General features: G+C 42.8%; 1 protein-coding gene across 1 annotated transcript in view; it reads left to right on the top strand.

The window, feature by feature from the left end:
- Window positions 1–10,933, top strand: part of LOC5575651 (ubiquitin carboxyl-terminal hydrolase 34) — a 63,401-nt gene extending 52,468 nt beyond the window's left edge. The window contains exons 10-18 of the mRNA XM_021838070.1: window positions 698–885; window positions 945–1,215; window positions 1,278–2,135; window positions 2,199–2,389; window positions 2,584–3,466; window positions 3,526–3,740; window positions 3,817–3,940; window positions 8,211–8,418; window positions 8,487–10,933. Coding sequence (XP_021693762.1) covers window positions 698–885; window positions 945–1,215; window positions 1,278–2,135; window positions 2,199–2,389; window positions 2,584–3,466; window positions 3,526–3,740; window positions 3,817–3,940; window positions 8,211–8,418; window positions 8,487–9,361 — 3,813 coding nt within the window. The 3' untranslated portion in view covers window positions 9,362–10,933. The remainder of the gene's footprint in view (window positions 1–697; window positions 886–944; window positions 1,216–1,277; window positions 2,136–2,198; window positions 2,390–2,583; window positions 3,467–3,525; window positions 3,741–3,816; window positions 3,941–8,210; window positions 8,419–8,486) is intronic.
- The last annotated feature ends 6,557 nt before the right edge of the window (window positions 10,934–17,490 follow it).

Genomic DNA, 17,490 nt, shown 5'->3' with positions numbered 1-17,490 from the left:
TAGCAGAAAAGTAGAAAAAAAAAAGTTGGCACCCCTCGAATTCCGCCAGCTCATGAGTTATAAGTTTTTCGCGATCGCGGGCGCACCAGACGCCATTATTTTGTATTTTTCGCAATCGTATCAAATAAACATGTAAAACAGATAAAATGTGTTTGGTTGTTACAATGATCAAATGTGTAGGAGGTTTAATGTGTTTAGTTAAGTGCCATCCACAAATTATGTAAAGCTCGTATGAAGATGGGGGGGAGCGTCACGGCTCATACCAAATTTTGAATATTTTCTTTCAAAAATCGTTATGGAGAGGATCAAAAATTTCCAATTCTAGCGTTACGTAATAAAAGGCTGCTGCCTTAGACTAAAGATTCCACAAGTGAAGTGATATGGGATTTCCTTGTCTCGTATCGCAAGTGAGTGAACGGGAATTCTACTAATTTGAGCCAAGAATTGACTACTTAGATCCTTGCTATACAAGACAGAGATTTACTTTACTCGTCGAATGACCCAATAGTCTCGACAATTCCCATCTTTTGGAAACCGCTAAAAGTATAATAAAGGATCTATCTTCCCTAGAGATTCAATTGTTATTAAGAAGAACAAGTCATTTCTATCTAGAGAACTGAATGTTTACAAATCCCAATTCGACCTGGCCTTCAATTGCTGAATATCCTGTCTAAACTTTCCCCCTCCCTCTTTCCAGCCTACGATGGTCCTCTGGGTGGAACTGCTCACCAAGCAGTTCAACGCCAGCCAGGAGGCTTGCGAGTGGTTCCTCAGCCACATGTCGGCGGAACCGTGGTGGCCCGTGCAGGTCCTGATCCAGTGCCCGAACCAGATGGTCCGGCAGATGTTCCAGCGGTTGGTAATTCACGTGATTCAGCGATTGAGGTAAGAACCACTGCTATTCCTCCAGATCCAAAGTCTTCTTCAACTATGCCGTATTCCAGGCAAAGTCACAGCGCCCTCTACCTGAAGGTGGAAAGCGACGAGGATGGGAACGAAATCATTGGCAACGTTTCCTGCGTCACCCGGTTCATCAAGTCGTTGATAATGCTGATGGAGCACGGAGCGCGGGCCCATTTGCGCCATCTGTCGGAGTTCTTCGGGCTGCTGTACGAGTTCTCCCGAATGGGCGAGGAGGAAGCTCTGTTCCTGCTGCGGATCAACGTGATACGAAGCGTGGCGGATTTCTACCTCGGCCACAAGGCGCAGGATTGCGTGAGTTTATGCTGATTATAGAAGAATTGATTTCAGAATTTAACATTCGATTTTGCCTCCAGATCGACACCAACTCCGACAACGAGGACAACTCGTCCGATGAGGCTCTAACGGTTGACAAAAGCCGACCGGCGTCGCTGGATAAGATGATTGCTTTGGTGGCATCGCTGGTAGAGCGATCCCGAGGACCGGATCTGCGTCTGCACCTGTCCGCTCGGGACTACAATGCCATCGCCGGAGGAAAAGGGTTTCCGTTCCTGTATCAGCAAATCAAGGACAACATCAACCCGCACCAGACGAGGCACTTGATCCATGCGTTGTGTCGATGCGACGAACGGTTGGCCGGGCAGATCATCGCAATGCTGTTCACGGCCGTGACGAAGCACACGGAACTTTGCGGACCGTTCTTCAAGCTGTTGACACTGTTGACCGAGGCTACCGGCGGTCCTTCCGGGTTGCCATGTTTCTCGCAGCTGGTACTGCAACGGGTTTGGGATGCCGCCGAATACTGTCCGCAGTCAGCTCTGGATTGGTTGGCCGTGCAAGCCCCTCGGAACAAAATTGCTCACACCTGGATCCTCCAGTCTGCCGAAAGTTGGGTCGAAACGTTCCTGCTCGCGCACAACAATGCTCGAGTGCGGAACGCCGCGGCCTATCTCCTGGTATCGCTGGTCCCGTCGCAAAACTTCCGAACCAATTTCCGCGCCACGTCTCATCACAAACTGACGATGCATGCCTCCCAGCCGAGGGAAATTTCCTGCGAAGCTCAGCTCATCCTGCACACGATACTGAATCTCCTGCTTCGACTGCTCCGGTCCGCCCGGAACTACACGGACATCAGCGTCCACGGGACGACCAAGTTGACGGCCTACTTCAACCTGATGACGTACTGTTTGGTGTCCAAGACGGAGAAGTTGATGGTAAGTTTCGGAAGGGTTTTGGAGGAATTCCTCACTGATTCATTCTGGCTCTTCATTCTTCAGCTGGGTCCCCATTTACGAGCTTTGTGGGAACTGTTCCATCCTCGGTTATCGGAACCATCAGTTCCGGCGCACCACAACAAACAGGCGCTCCTGGCGTTCTGGTACCAAGCCACGCTCGATTGTCCGGAGAACGCCCTTCTCGTTGCCAATTGTCCAGACATCACCAGAAACATTGCATTTAACTACATCCTGTAAGTATTATTGCGCGGTTTGGATAGAATGTAGTAAAGTTGAGTTTACTAACATCCTCGGTAGTAAATGCTACATGTGGAGTATTGTTTTGAGTAGATGCTTCATGTACTAAGGTTAAACTTTTTTGTTCGTACTACAAGTTTTGCATCAAACCTCTCGCAAGAATCCTAACCAAGATTCCAATCTCATTCAGGGCCGACCACGATGACTCGGAGATCGTCACCTACAATCGAGCGATGCTCCCCGTTTACTACGGGCTGCTTCGAATGTGCTGCCAACAGAGCCGACTGCTGACCCGTCAGCTGGCCGCCCATCAGAACCTCCAGTGGGCGTTCAAGAACATCACTCCCCATCCCACGCAGTATCCGCTGGCCGTCGATGAACTGTTCCGATTGATGACGCTCTTTGCACAACGGCATCCGGATGCCACGGAAGCGGAACAACGGGAGGTTACCATCTTCCGGAGGACAACCCTAACTGCATACCTGAGCGGCCTGGACGCCCGGGTGTCGTGGGGTACGTTGATAGCAGCACTGCGGATCCTGGTCGACAACGACGACGATCGACTGTTCGTCGTCCTGAACGGAGGCATCACGCTATGCTTCGACGCCCTTCACACGTTACACTCCATGTATCATGAGGCTACCGCTTGTCACGTGTTCGGTGACCTGCAAGAACTGCTAACCGAAGTCATACTGCTCATCAGCACTCTGCGGGCCAGCTGTCGAGAGCAGAAGAAACGTCCACCGCCGGCACTGATGAAGGGCCTCCCGGACGCAGTCCGGAGGCTAGCCACGCTCCTGAACACGTTCAACCCACCGGAGATGCGCAATCTCGCCCTGGAAGTGCTCAAAGAACTGGTCAAGTGTGCCCCGCCGGAGATCATCAGCACCGTCTTGGTTCCACTGCTAACCCACTGCCACACTCAGAACGTTGCCCACACGATGGGACCCTTGGGATCTTACTTCCCACGGCGCGGTATGAAAGCGCAATGGCCACCGGTGTCGAAGAACACGCCGCGTCCGCCTCGGCCCATGGTCCAGATGAACATACCGCAGTCGCAGATTTGCGAGAAGGTTCGTATCACTTCGATGTTCAGTAAAACTTTGAAAATAATGTTTTTGTACCTTTTCAGGGTCTCGACAAGGACTTCGATCTCGCGCTGGAGCTGTTCTACCGTCCGTACCACGAGTTTCTCGACATCATGTTCCGGGTGGCGGTCACGTCCAGCCAGTTCAACGAGCCGCTCGTGCACCTGTCGCTGCTGACCGGGATCGAAGCCGTGGTGTTGCATTTCAACATCTTTGCCAAGTTCTGGGTTGGCATCTATAACAACAAAACCACCAATAGGTAAAACTCAGGACTTAGGAAAAGTCTCGTTGCATCTAGGAAGTTTCTTAAATGTTGCAACTTTTCTATGCTTTAGGTACGCTGAGCTGCTGATCAAGAACCCATTGCTGGTGGATTACATCGATGAGATTCTGAGAGACGAAAGACTGTCGCTGAACGATCCGGTTATTGCGAACTTTATCGAAATCTACTACCCGAAGGTATGTATGAGTGCGAATTGCTTCTTCCCTGGCGCAGTGGCTTAGAAAAATGTACTTGAAAAGTGGAAAGACTTATATACGTAGATTTAGAAGCTTCCCCTGGAATATTTAGCTTAAAAACCTTGGATCCTGAAGCTACAAGAGTAGCATTCTAAGGAAACTTGGAATATTTTTCTTCAGAAGCTTGAAAAGTTTCCCTAAGAAGTTTGGGAAAGCTTCCCTCAGACACTCAGAAAAGCTTCCCTTAGAAGCTTAGAAAAGCTTACCTCAGTAGCTTGGAAAAGCTGACCTCAAGAACTTGGAAAAGTTGCCATCAGCAGCTTGGAAAAGCTTCCGTCAGAAGCTTGGAAAAGCTTCCGTCAGAAACTTGGAAAGGCATCCCTCAGAAGCTTGGAAAAGCTTCCCTCAGAAGCTTGGAAAAGCTTCCCTCAGAAGCTTGGAAAAGCTTCTCTCAGAAGCTTGGAAAAGCTTCTCTCAGAAGCTTGGAAGAACTTTCCTCAGAATCTTGGAAAAACTTCCCTCAGAAGCTTGGAAAAGCTTCCTTCCGAAGCTTGGAAAAGCTTCCCTCAGAAGCTTGGAAAAACTTCCATCAGAAGCTTGGAAAAGCTTCCCTCTGAAGCTTGGAAAGGCTTCCATCAGAAGCTTGGAAAAGCTTCCCTCAGAAGCTTGAAAAAGCTTCCCTCAGAAGCTTGGAAAAGCTTCCCTCAGAAGCTAGGAAAAGCTTCCCTCAGAAGCTAGGAAAAGCTTCCCTCAGAAGCTAGGAAAAGCTTCCCTCAGAAGCTAGGAAAAGCTTCCCTCAGAAGTTAGGAAAAGCTTCCCTCAGAAACTAGGAAAAGCATCCCTCAGAAGCTAGGAAAAGCTTCCCTCAGAAGCTTGAAAATTTTTCCCTCAGGAGTTTGGAAAAGCTTCCTTCAGAAGTTTCGAAAAGATTCCCTCAGAAGCTTAGAAAAGCTTCCCTCAGAAGGTTAGAAAAGCTTTCCTCAGAAGGTTGGAAAAGCTTTCTTCAGAAGGTTGGAAAAGCTTCCCTCTGAAGCTTGGAAAAGCTTACCTCAGAAGCTTGGAAAAGCTTACCTCAAGACTTGGAAAAGTTGCCATCAGCAGCTTCGGAAAGCTTTTATCAGTAGCTTTGAAAAGCTTCCGCCAGAAACTTGAAAAAGCTTCCGCCAGAAACTTGAAAAGCTTCCGTCAGAAGCTTAGAAAAAGCTTCCGTCAGAAGCTTAGAAAAAGCTTCCGCCAGAAACTTGAAAAGCTTCCGTCAGAAGCTTAGAAAAACTTCCCTCAGAAGCTTGGAAAAGCTTCCGTCAGAAGCTAGGAAAAGCTTCCTTCACAAACTAGGAAAAGCTTCCCTCAGAAGCTAGGAAAAGCTTTCCTCAGAAGGTTGGAAAAGCTTCTATCTCAAGCTTGGAAAAAAATCCCTCAGTAGCTTGGAAAAGTTTTCCTCAGTAGCTTGGAAAAAAATCCCTCAGAAGGTTGGAAAAGCTTTCCTTAGAAGCTAGGAAAAGCTTCCCTCTGAAGCTTGGAAAAGCTTCCATCAGAACCTTGGAAAAGCTTCTCTCAGAAGCTTGGAAAAGCTTCCCTCAGAAGCTTGGAAAAGATTCCCTCAGAAGTTTAGAAAAGCTTCCCTCAGAAGGTTGGAAAAGCTTCCCTCAGAAGCTTGGAAAAGATTTCCTCAGAAGGTTGGAAAAGCTTTCCTCAGAAGGTAGGAAAAACTTCCTGAAGCTTGGAAAAACTTCCTAAAGCTTGGAAAAGCTTCCCTCAGAAGCTTGGAAAAGCTTCCCTCAGTAGCTTGGAAAAGCTGACCTCAAGAACTTGGAAAAGTTGCCATCAGCAGCTTCGGAAAGCTTTCATCAGTAGCTTTGAAAAGCTTCCGCCATAAACTTGAAAAAGCTTCCGCCAGAAACTTGAAAAAGCTTCCGTCAGAAGCTTGGAAAAGCTTCCGTCAGAAGCTTGGAAAAGCTTCCGTCAGAAGCTTGGAAAAGCTTTCGTCAGAAGCTTGGAAAAGCTTTCGTCAGAAGCTTGGAAAAGGTTCCCTCAGAAGCTTGGAACAGCTTTCCTCAGAAGCTTGGAAAAGCTTCCCTCAGAAGGTTGGAAAAGCTTTCCTCAGAAGCTAGGAAAAGCTTCCCTCTGAAGCTTGGAAAAGCTTCCATCAGAACCTTGGAAAAGCTTCTCTCAGAAGCTTGGAAAAGCTTCCCTCAGAAGCTTGGAAAAGATTCCCTCAGAAGTTTAGAAAAGCTTCCCTCAGAAGGTTGGAAAAGCTTCCCTCAGAAGCTTGGAAAAGATTTCCTCAGAAGGTTGGAAAAGCTTTCCTCAGAAGGTAGGAAAAACTTCCTGAAGCTTGGAAAAACTTCCTAAAGCTTGGAAAAGCTTCCCTCAGAAGCTTGGAAAAGCTTCCCTCAGAAGCTTGGAAAAGCTTCCCTCAGTAGCTTGGAAAAGCTGACCTCAAGAACTTGGAAAAGTTGCCATCAGCAGCTTCGGAAAGCTTTCATCAGTAGCTTTGAAAAGCTTCCGCCATAAACTTGAAAAAGCTTCCGCCAGAAACTTGAAAAAGCTTCCGTCAGAAGCTTGGAAAAGCTTTCGTCAGAAGCTTGGAAAAGCTTTCGTCAGAAGCTTGGAAAAGGTTCCCTCAGAAGCTTGGAACAGCTTTCCTCAGAAGCTTGGAAAAGCTTCCCTCAGAAGGTTGGAAAAGCTTTCCTCAGAAGCTAGGAAAAGCTTCCCTCTGAAGCTTGGAAAAGCTTCCATCAGAACCTTGGAAAAGCTTCTCTCAGAAGCTTGGAAAAGCTTCCCTCAGAAGCTTGGAAAAGATTCCCTCAGAAGCTTAGAAAAGCTTCCCTCAGAAGGTTGGAAAAGCTTTCCTCAGAAGGTAGGAAAAACTTCCTGAAGCTTGGAAAAACTTCCTAAAGCTTGGAAAAGCTTCCCTCAGAAGCTTGGAAAAGCTTCCCTCAGAAGCTTGGAAAAGCTTCCCTCAGAAGCTTGGAAAAGCTTCTCTCAGAAGCTAGGAAAAGCTTCCCTCAGAAGCTAGGAAAAGCTTCCCTCAGAAGCTAGGAAAAGCTTCCCTCAGAAGCTAGGAAAAGCTTTCCTCAGACGCTAGGAAAAGCTTCCCTCAGAAGCTTGGAAAAGATTCTCTCAGAAGCTTGGAAAAGATTCCGTCAGAAGCTTAGAAAAGCTTCCCTCAGAAGGTTGGAAAAGCTTTCCTCAGAAGGTTGGGAAAGCTTTCCTCAGAAGGTTGGAAAAACTTCCCTCTGAAGCCTTGGAAAAGCTTCTCTCAGAAGCTTGGAAAAGCTTCTCTCAGAAGCTAGGAAAAGCTTCCCTCAGAAGCTAGGAAAAGCTTCCCTCAGAAACTATGAAAAGCTTTCCTCAGAAGCTAGGAAAAGCTTATCTCAGAAGCTTGGAAAAGCTTCTCTCAGAAGCTTGGAAAAGGTTTCCTCAGAAGCTAGGAAAAGCTACCATCAGAAGCTAGGAAAAGCTTCCCTCAAAAGCTTGGGAAAGCTTTCCTCAGAAGCTAGGAAAAGCTTCCTTCCGAAGCTTGGAAAAGCTTCCCCCAGAAGCCTGGCGGAGCTTTTCTCAGAAGCTCGAGGAAGCTTCTCACAGAAGCTTGTGCTAGTTTCTCTCAGAAATAGGATGAAGCTGCGCTAATGAGTTTGAGGAAGCTTCTTTCAAAAGCATGAGAAAGCTTCTCCCAGAAGCATGAGGAAGCTTCTCCCAGAAGCTTGAGGAAGCTTCTCCCAAAAGCTTGAGGCAGCTTCTCCCAGAACCTTGAGGAAGCTTCTTCCAGAAGCTTGAGGAAGCTTCTCCCAGAAGCTTGAGGAAGCTTTTCCCAGAAGCTTGAGGAAGCTACTTTCGGAAGCTTGAGGAAGCTTGTCTCAGAATTTTGAGGAAGCTTCTCTCAGAAGCTTGAGGAAGCTTTTCTCAGAAGCTGAAGAAAGCTACTCTCAGAAGCTTGAGGAAGCTTCTCTCAGAAGCACGAGGAAGCTCCTCTCAGACGTTTGAGGAAGCTTGAGGAATCTTCTTTAAGAAGCTTGAGGAAACTTCTCACAGAATCTTGAGGAAGTTTGACTCGAAAGCTTGAGGAAGCTTTTTTCAGATACTTGAGGAAGCGACTCTCAGAATCTTGAGGAAGCTTCTCTCAAAATCTTGAGGAAGCTTCTCTCAGAAGCTTGAGAAATCTTCTCTCAATAGATTGAGGAAGCATGAGCTTACTGTCAGAAACTTGCTTCTTCGCAGCTAAGCATCTTCGAAGTCATCAAATCAACTTTCCCTTCCACAAATCCAGGTGAAATCCCGGCTGGTCGTGCCCCGATTGCTGGAGTCTATCTGCCAACTGCTGCCGGACAAGGGTAACCTCGAGGACATTTGCGGCGATCTGCAAGCGATACGAATCATCGGACAGCGGACGGGTATTCCCGGTTCGGTGAAAACGCTGCTGCAGAACTCGCTGCACGCGGTTCTGCTCAAGTTCAAGGACGAGATGTACAGTGACGGTAAGTTGGATCGCTCAAAGGAAGTCAGTTCCTTAGGAAATGATTGAATATCGATCGTTTCTTTGCAGAGGAAACTCCACCGAAGCGGCGGAAGATTACCAACAGCAGTTGCAGCAGTTCAGCACAAGTACAACGGCAGGCTGTTCTGCGACTACCGGTTTCCGAACCGGATCTGGAGCAGGACAGAGTTGCTCAATCCGGGGCGAACCATTCCAGTGGGGAGAAAGCACAGGAGACTGACAGGAAGCAGTCGGAAGAATCGACGACTGAGGTGAAGCAATCGAGTGAGAACAAGGAAGAGCGAGAGATGGAGATGAGCGAAGAGCAGAAGCTTCATCAGGAGAAGAAAGATGAAAGTGGGATAGAGCGGATGGATCAGGATGTGAGTAGTGAGGCTAACAGTGGCAAGGAAGATGATAAACATAAGCAAGAAGAGTCTGGAAGCAGCAGTAGGAGTTGTAGTGATAGCAATACTAACAAAGAAGCTGACGACAAATCGAAATCGGAGGGAGAACACTCGAAGGATCTGAAACAGGGTCTCAGCGAGCAGGAGCTGTACCAGCGAAATCTAATCAAGGACATCGAAAGTCACATCGAACTAATATTTGAATGCTTGGACGATGACGACGACGACGAAGATGAGGATAGTGTGTCAAAGGGATCGCCGTTGGCATCGTCATCAAAAGCGAAGACGCCTTCCATGGAGACGGCAGAGGATGACGGTGAGGGCGAACCGGAAACGGTTCGCCGAAGTAGCTTCAGTAGTGGAACGGCGCCAAGTTCGGTCGCGACCAGTTGCCCCAGTCCCAGTAAGATCAAGCGGAGAAATCCGTCCGGTGAAGAACCTCCTGGGAAGACGAAAGAGACGACGGAATCGTCCGAACTGACTTCTGAAAGTTCTGCGGCAAAGGAAGCAGAAGAGGGGGCATACGTCGAAGCGTAGGGTAGAGTAAGAAGATTCGAAGGTAAGTGAACAAGGTGCGCATATGTTTTACTGAAAGGAAGCCAGTCAAAGTCGCGGAAGTTTGGATTAATACAGCCTAGTTTTTAAGCGAGTTCGGCGAACCAAAATTGTGATGTTTTAAAAAGTTAAGATTTGATTTATCTTTGGTACCAAAAATATAGAGAGCAAGCGACGGAGAGGGAAGCGGTTAAGCAGGGTCGAAGGAGATTTCTTTTCTTTCGCGTCTAAATTATAATTGTAAAGCACATAGTTACTAGTTTTCGGCATTCGAAAGTCATCGTTGGGTATAGGATTATGTTTCTCCATTGTGGATAAAAAAAAACGGCGAAAAAAAAGAGAAGGCTAAATGGCAGAAAGTGATCAAGCTAGAGAGGAAGGCGAAAATGACGCAGATTTACATTTTTTTCTTTCTACTGTCAGTAGTTTCCGTATTTAAGGGAAATGGTGCTCGTGTAATTTTTAATCACGTTTCTTATCGCTACATACCCAAACACACAGACACAAATGTATTTTTTACCAGAATGTTGAGCTCCTTTGCGTGTGGAGCGACTCAGCAAAGAAATCGCTGCCGTTTTGTGTTTCTATCTATTGTGCTTTCTTAGTTGCTACGATTTACGATTACGAAAGTTTAATTTAAAACATTTTTTTATTATTATAAACCTATTATATCCTAGATCATTGAAAAGTGAACGCTATTAAAGGCAAAAATCGTATTTATTAAACTAGCTAGTCTATGAAAAAATGTCCTTAAGTTTTGTTATACCATCCTATTTGCTTGATGATGCAGGATCGAGAGTGAAAGAAAAACCTAGACGCGTAAGGTTGTGTTAATAATAGAAAACGAGGAAAATGCGATTAGTTTCCGTTTTGAGATGATTTCTAGGAGGCGTGAATGACTTTTTGCTACTATTACTGCTAATTCTTACTAGCAAAGGCCGTTTTAAGTGTTCAAATCCATAAAAACCTACTCTTCCTATGAAATTGCATTTTCTGAACCCTGGCAAAGTCAAATACTTTTAACTGTCGAAACGTCGGAATGGCAATTTTGTGGGCGAAATTTCCATTAATTGCTATTTCAACTGTTCGACTGCCATATCTGGATCTGAATTGATCATCGAAGCGCTTTCCAACTGTTTTATGAAAACAACATCGATTCTTTCTGTCGGATATTGGAAAACGAAAAAAAGGTTAGTCTGAATAATTAGCATTCACGTACCACTCAACCTGAAGTTATGCAGGAATCCAAGACAAAAAAACAGAAGACTCATTCGTCCTCGATTTCCAAGTTTTTAATAAACAAGGTCTCTAAGAGAGCGAAAAATATAAAAGGCGCAATTTCCACCAGTAAATCGAAAATATTCATCCCAGAAGAGAAACAGAACAAGTCGAACATAAAACTTAATACACTCTATAGCAAAACACACACACAACACAGATTCGCACACAAGCACACATCTAGACATTTATTAAACCTATTATGGAAACTCTTTCATGGAAAACGAAGAAAAAACAGAATACAAAACAAAAGTTAATGTTTTAATTTTCACAAAATGGGTATTTCGTCTTTTTCAAGTGCCTGGTTTGAAGAAATGCCTTTTCTTGATGTCTGTGATTGGGCTTGAAAACTATGCAGCGTACAGTACGGGCGCCTGCTATGGCGGTGTGGCTTAGCGAGGGTGCTTCTTGCGCAAAACGGACAAGTAAGTTCTAGTTGGAACTAAATGGTATCGCACCAAATTCGGTTTTCATTTACTTAGAAATTAATATTTAAGAATTCACTTCAAGTCAGTGGATATGTCGGTTGCTTCATTGTAATTATATTATTTGATATGTACACTTGGATGGACTATTTTTTTAATAAGCGGTGAGCTCGTTGTTTGTTTTGTTTTACGGTTTTTTTTACGTTCAATTTTAATCGTAGTTGTGCCCAAAGACACTTTGATTAGTTTGCAACTTTGTGGCGTATGCAAGGGTAAAATTGGGCGAAATTTTGACTGAAACTAGTCAATAATTGTTTAGTTCTAATCGGCTGACGAACGAGAACGGCCTACGACCAGGGTTGTGCGTTTTCGAAAGCATTATGTGAAACACGAAGGCTTGTTTGTGTCGTCTCGATGGTGAAATGAAAGTGCAAGAATTTCGTTTCATTTTTGTTCGCCGCATCAGCCCACTGTCTAGAAGTAGCGTGAGCCACTCCATGACCCAACAGGTAGTCAATTGAGCAGTCATTGAAGGATGAAAATGAGTACATAGATTACGAATGAGAAGAAGATTTGTTTTGGTTTCACGATAAGAGAATTTCTGAATTCGTGGAAAGAGTGAAATTTTGAGGTAAAAATAATTGAATTAAATCGTTATTACTGTTTATTGAACTGCATTAAAACTCTATTGTAGCATTTTAGAATAGTGAACTTTAGTTACTGTTGCGAATTGATTACTTAAGACTAACTAACGGAGACTAAATGTAAGTAAATTGATACAAAATATTATGCTGAAATTGATCCTAAAAATATATTATTCGCAGCTTTAAGCTGATCATACTCCCACAATACGCGAGTTTCTGCTGCAAGATTTCCGAAAAATCTCTTCGCTTCAGTTTACTCAAAGATTTACCGGAATAGAGATGAGTTTCCAGTCCAATGTGCGACAGACCCGGTCCCGGACGAGAGCTATTGAGCAGGTGGATGCTAACCTCACTCCACCGGGTGACGTCGATAGAGAGGCAAGTACATCGTCGGCAGATTCGTTCATCCTGTCCATGGTTGATAGCGCTGGAGGTGAGCTGCATGACTGCGGCGGCTGTAGTCGGTCGAACAACTCCGAGATGTACATGGTGCAGTGCCAGAAATGCAGCCTCTGGTGCCATGACCCCACAGTTATGGATCAAATAGTGTGGAGTCCAACCTATAACATTCAATAAAACGACATGAAAAACGTAAAATTGTAATTTAAAAGCACGAATCGAATCGTTTCAAATTGGAACTTTGGTTAGTAAACTGTTTTGGGTGTAATATTTACATAGGATTGCATAAAAATTAAAAATTGTGTCGGTTCCTGAAAACCATATTATGGATCAATTTTCATATTATGGATCAAATTGTGACATATTACGGATCAGTGCGCAAAATCAAGAGATTTTCAACTCAATGCATCTGTATTGCATGGTATGGCGAAAGTTAACAATGTGTCATATATTACTGCAAAAAATAGCAGTGTTAGAGCTGGAAACAAGGGTAAAATGCCCGTTTTATTGTGATACTGCATTGTAGTAACTGAGACATGAACTGTTTCCGCTCCACACCAAGTTTTCCTCCCATTTTTGCCTGCTAAAATATGAAATTTACAAACCTTGATATTTTATTAGTTTTATCCTTACTGCTATTGTCTGAAAATGTCGAATCCAATGCATAACATAGCAGAAATCTACATTCTTTGGAAGTGATCCATAACCGTGGTAAACAATTATTTTCTGGTCCTTATTATGGATCACTAGTTAGAAGTGCTAATATTCGGTGTTTTGAAAAAAAAAATCATGTAAAATGTTTTCCAAAGATGAATTCATACTAAATCGAAGCGAACGAGCATAAAACATGCTATAACATTTGAATTCCACCACCTGTGGGAGCTTATGAATGCTGACGGCACTTCTTACAGAAAACGACTATATAATGATAGCTGTGTGGTACCAACTAAACATTTGTCAAAAACACCGTTATTTAGCGGTTGAATGTTGTGCTTAACATTACAAATGGTAGAAGACAAATAGTATAACATGGGAAAAATATGTTTTTCGTCAACATTTATGTTTTGAGCGAGTTATCCGATGTTTAACGCCATAGTGATCCGTCACTGTGGGTGATCCGTAACTGTGTGGGCATGGTACCATTTCTCATGTGCGAATGTCAGCACTACGACGGTACGTACTATTAACTTCGTTTGTGGAAAGTGTATTCCGGGTGAGGACCTTTTACTCCCGAAATCACCAAGCGTAATTAGTGGTATTTCGAGTTCTTCGAGTACTCGTAGAGCAAGAATACAACGCGAGCTTCAGCTTATGGAGGAAGAGAAGAAGTTATTGGAGAATCTAAGCCGCGAGAGGATTGACATGGAACGCGCAATTCGCGAACGGGAATTCCAAGAGAAGTTAGAGCGTGAAAAGCAGTTTATCGCTCGGAGGCACGAATTGCTGAGCCGGCAGGATGACGAAGAGGAAAAAAGTGTGCGCAGTATGCGAAGCAGCCAGAGATCAACGAAGCGTACGGAAGATTGGGTAAGGCAGACCGGGTCGGGCGATGGCGGTGGTAAGGATACCGTTGAACAAACAAATGCCTCGACGTCTGCGAATTCCTGTCATCCAGAGGATCCAAGTCTGGCAAACACGCAGGGAGTACACCCTTCCTCGACGCCACTGAAGACCGCAATCGAGATACTTCCAACCTGTGGTGAAACCAGGGCGAACACGGGATCAGAGGTGAAGTCGATCCCACAAACCTTGGGAAGCATCACCATTGAAGATTCGGAAGATTCCGCCGATGGTGCTGTCGGATTGAACCATAACGAGTGTGGTCCGAGTCAAAATCCGTCCAATTTGCCTCTTTTTTTTTTTTTTTTTTTTTTTTTTTTTTTTTTTTTTTTTTTTTTTTTTTTTTAATTTCTTTATTAGTATCATTCCAAACATTACATTCATTATTTCTTATATCTAGGTGTTCTGTGTTATTAGACAACACTATCATCCTAATTTGGTAAAACAAATCTAAGATTTTATTAACATTTTGTTAACAACATATTACATTTCATTTGCCGTAGCAGTTCAGATTTTTTACAGGTGACTTGATTTCACCTGCTCATAAGAGAAAAAAAAAGTTTTTAATATACTTAACCTAACTTAACCTAATCATATAACGCATTAATCGTGGCAATAGAAGATTGTAACGATTTTTGCCTGAAATTATTGATTATTTTATTTGACATTTGTTCCAATGTTTCAACATTGGATATCCTATGTAACTCATTGGTACTATACCAGGGAGGAAGCCTCAGAATCATTTTCAAAATTTTATTTTGAATTCTCTGCAGAGCTTTCTTCCTGGTATTACAACAGCTAGTCCATATTGGTACAGCATACAACATGGCTGGCCTGAAAATTTGTTTGAATATCAAAAGCTTGTTCTTAAGACAAAGTTTTGATTTTCTATTAATAAGGGGATAGAGACATTTTACATATTTGTTACATTTGGCTTGAATGCCCTCAATGTGATTTTTGAAAGTTAAATTCTTTTCTAGCATGAGTCCTAGATACTTAACTTCATCTGACCAATTTATTGGAACCCCTCTCATCGTGACAACATGTCTACTTGAAGGTTTCAAATAAAGAGCTTTTGGTTTATGTGGGAATATTATTAGTTGAGTTTTGGAAGCATTAGGAGAAATCTTCCATTTTTGCAAGTATGAAGAAAAAATATCCAAACTTTTTTGCAATCGACTACAGATGACACGCAGGCTTCGTCCTTTGGCGGAGAGGCCTGTGTCATCCGCAAACAAAGATTTTTGACATCCCTGAGGTAACTCAGGTAAGTCAGATGTGAAAATATTGTATAATATTGGTCCCAAGATGCTGCCTTGGGGAACACCAGCTCTTACAGGAAGTCTTTCAGATCTGGAGTTCTGATAATTAACCTGAAGTGTACGATTTGACAGATAACTTTGAATTATTCTAACAATGTATGTTGGAAAATTAAAATTTTTCAATTTTACAATCAAACCTTCATGCCAAACACTGTCGAATGCTTTTTCTATGTCTAGAAGAGCAAGACCAGTAGAGTAGCCTTCAGATTTGTTGGAACGGATCAAATTTGTTACACGTAAAAGTTGATGAGTGGTCGAATGTCCATGGCGGAATCCGAACTGTTCATTGGCAAAAATTGAATTTTCGTTGATGTGGGCCATCATTCTGTTCAAAATAACCTTTTCAAAAAGTTTACTGATGGAGGAAAGCAAACTGATTGGACGATAGCTAGAAGCTTCTGCAGGATTTTTGTCTGGTTTTAAAATTGGAACAACCTTAGCATTTTTCCATTTGTCAGGAAAATATGCTAATTGAAAACATTTGTTAAATATATCAACTAAAAATGATAAGCTACTTTCTGGAAGTTTCTTGATGAGGATGTAGAAAATTCCATCATCGCCAGGAGCTTTCATATTTTTGAATTTTTTAATAATAGTTCTCACTTCTTCCAAATCAGTCTCCCAGGCATTTTCGAAAACGTTCTCTTGATTGAGAATATTTTCGAACTCCTGAGTAACTTCATTTTCAATTGGACTAGTAAGTCCTAAATTAAAATTGTGAGCACTTTCAAACTGCATAGCAAGTTTTTGAGCTTTTTCGCAATTAGTTAGTAATAATTTGTTTTCCTCTTTCAATGCCGGTATAGGCTTCTGAGGTTTTTTCAAGATTTTAGATAATTTCCAAAAGGGCTTAGAGCCGGGGTCCAATTGAGAAATTTTATTTTCAAAATTTTTGTTTCTTAAATCTGCAAAACGTTTCTTGATTTCTTTCTGCAAATCCTGCCATATAATTTTCATAGCAGGATCACGAGTGCGTTGAAATTGCCTTCTCCTCACGTTTTTAAGACGGATCAAGAGTTTAAGATCATCGTCTATAATCACGGATTCAAATTTTACTTCACATTTTGGAATTGCAATGTTCCTGGCTTCAACAATGGAATTTGTTAAAGTTTCAAGAGCATTGTCAATATCAATTTTAGTTTCTAAAGAAATGTTAACATCAAGATTAGAGTCAACATACGTTTCATATATATTCCAGTCGGCTCGTAAATAATTGAAAGTGGAGCTGATAGGATTGAGAATCGCTTCATGCGATATTTGAAATGTAACAGGGACATGATCAGAATCAAAATCAGCATGAGTAACTAATTGGCTACAAAGATGACTAGAGTCGGTTAAGACCAAGTCAATCGTAGATGGATTTCTAGAAGAGGAAAAACATGTAGGGCTATCGGGGTATTGAATTGAGAAATATCCTGAAGAGCACTCATCAAATAAAATTCTGCCGTTGGAATTACTTTGAGAATTATTCCATGACCGATGTTTGGCATTAAAGTCACCAATGACAAAAATTTTTGACTTATTGCGAGTCAATTTTCGCAAGTCAGTTTGAAGCCAATTAACTTGCTGTCCAGAGCATTGAAAAGGCAAATAGGCAGCTATGAAAGTATATTTACCAAACTGTGTTTCAACAGAAACACCTAAAGTTTCAAAAACTTTAGTTTCAAATGACGAAAACAGTTGATGTTTTATACGCCTATGAATGATGATTGCAACTCCCCCACATGCCCCATCAAGTCGATCATTACGATAAACAAAAAAGTTAGGATCTTTTTTAAATTTGGATCCAGGTTTTAAATAAGTTTCGGTAATAACTGCTATATGCACTTTATTAGCTGTAAGAAAATTAAACAGCTCGTCCTCTTTACCATTCAGAGAACGAGCATTCCAATTTAAAATATTTAAATTATTATTTGGATCCATTAGAAAAACGTAATCCAATAACAATTTTATTTGTAAATTTTACACCTACTTGGACTGCTTCAGTCATAGTGGTGGCTTTGAACATTGCATCAATCATTAGATTCAATTGTTCAGTTAGAAAATTAAAATCAGAGGCAGACATATCATCTGATGATTTCCCATTGGAATTTTCGGTAGACGAAGAAGCGGGGTAGGAGTTACCTGTGGCGGTAGGGTTTTTTCCATTTGATTTGAAACAAGTAGAATGGGTACTCATGGAACGAACAGGGGAAGAGTTCGAATTACCTGCTACGATATCGGCAAAGGATTTACCGTGGGTAGATACATTCGAAATTGAAAGATTCGAACGGCTACCCGACGGATTAAAATTTGTTTGTGAATGAGCATGATTATGATCTTCCTGGTGGGTATGATTCCTAATCAAGCGATCGTTAACTGAAAAATGAGCATTGTTCGATACTCTACCAGGCAAATTCCGGAAACGACCGTTGTCGTAACGGATATTATCCTTCATCTGCTTGGCACGAGCCTCAACGACTCTTTTGCGTGAAATGCATTCC

Source organism: Aedes aegypti, chromosome 1 (genome assembly GCF_002204515.2).
Source record: "Aedes aegypti strain LVP_AGWG chromosome 1, AaegL5.0 Primary Assembly, whole genome shotgun sequence".
In the NCBI taxonomy this organism is placed as follows: domain Eukaryota; kingdom Metazoa; phylum Arthropoda; class Insecta; order Diptera; family Culicidae; genus Aedes; species Aedes aegypti.
This window is presented reverse-complemented; position numbering and strand designations above follow the sequence as displayed.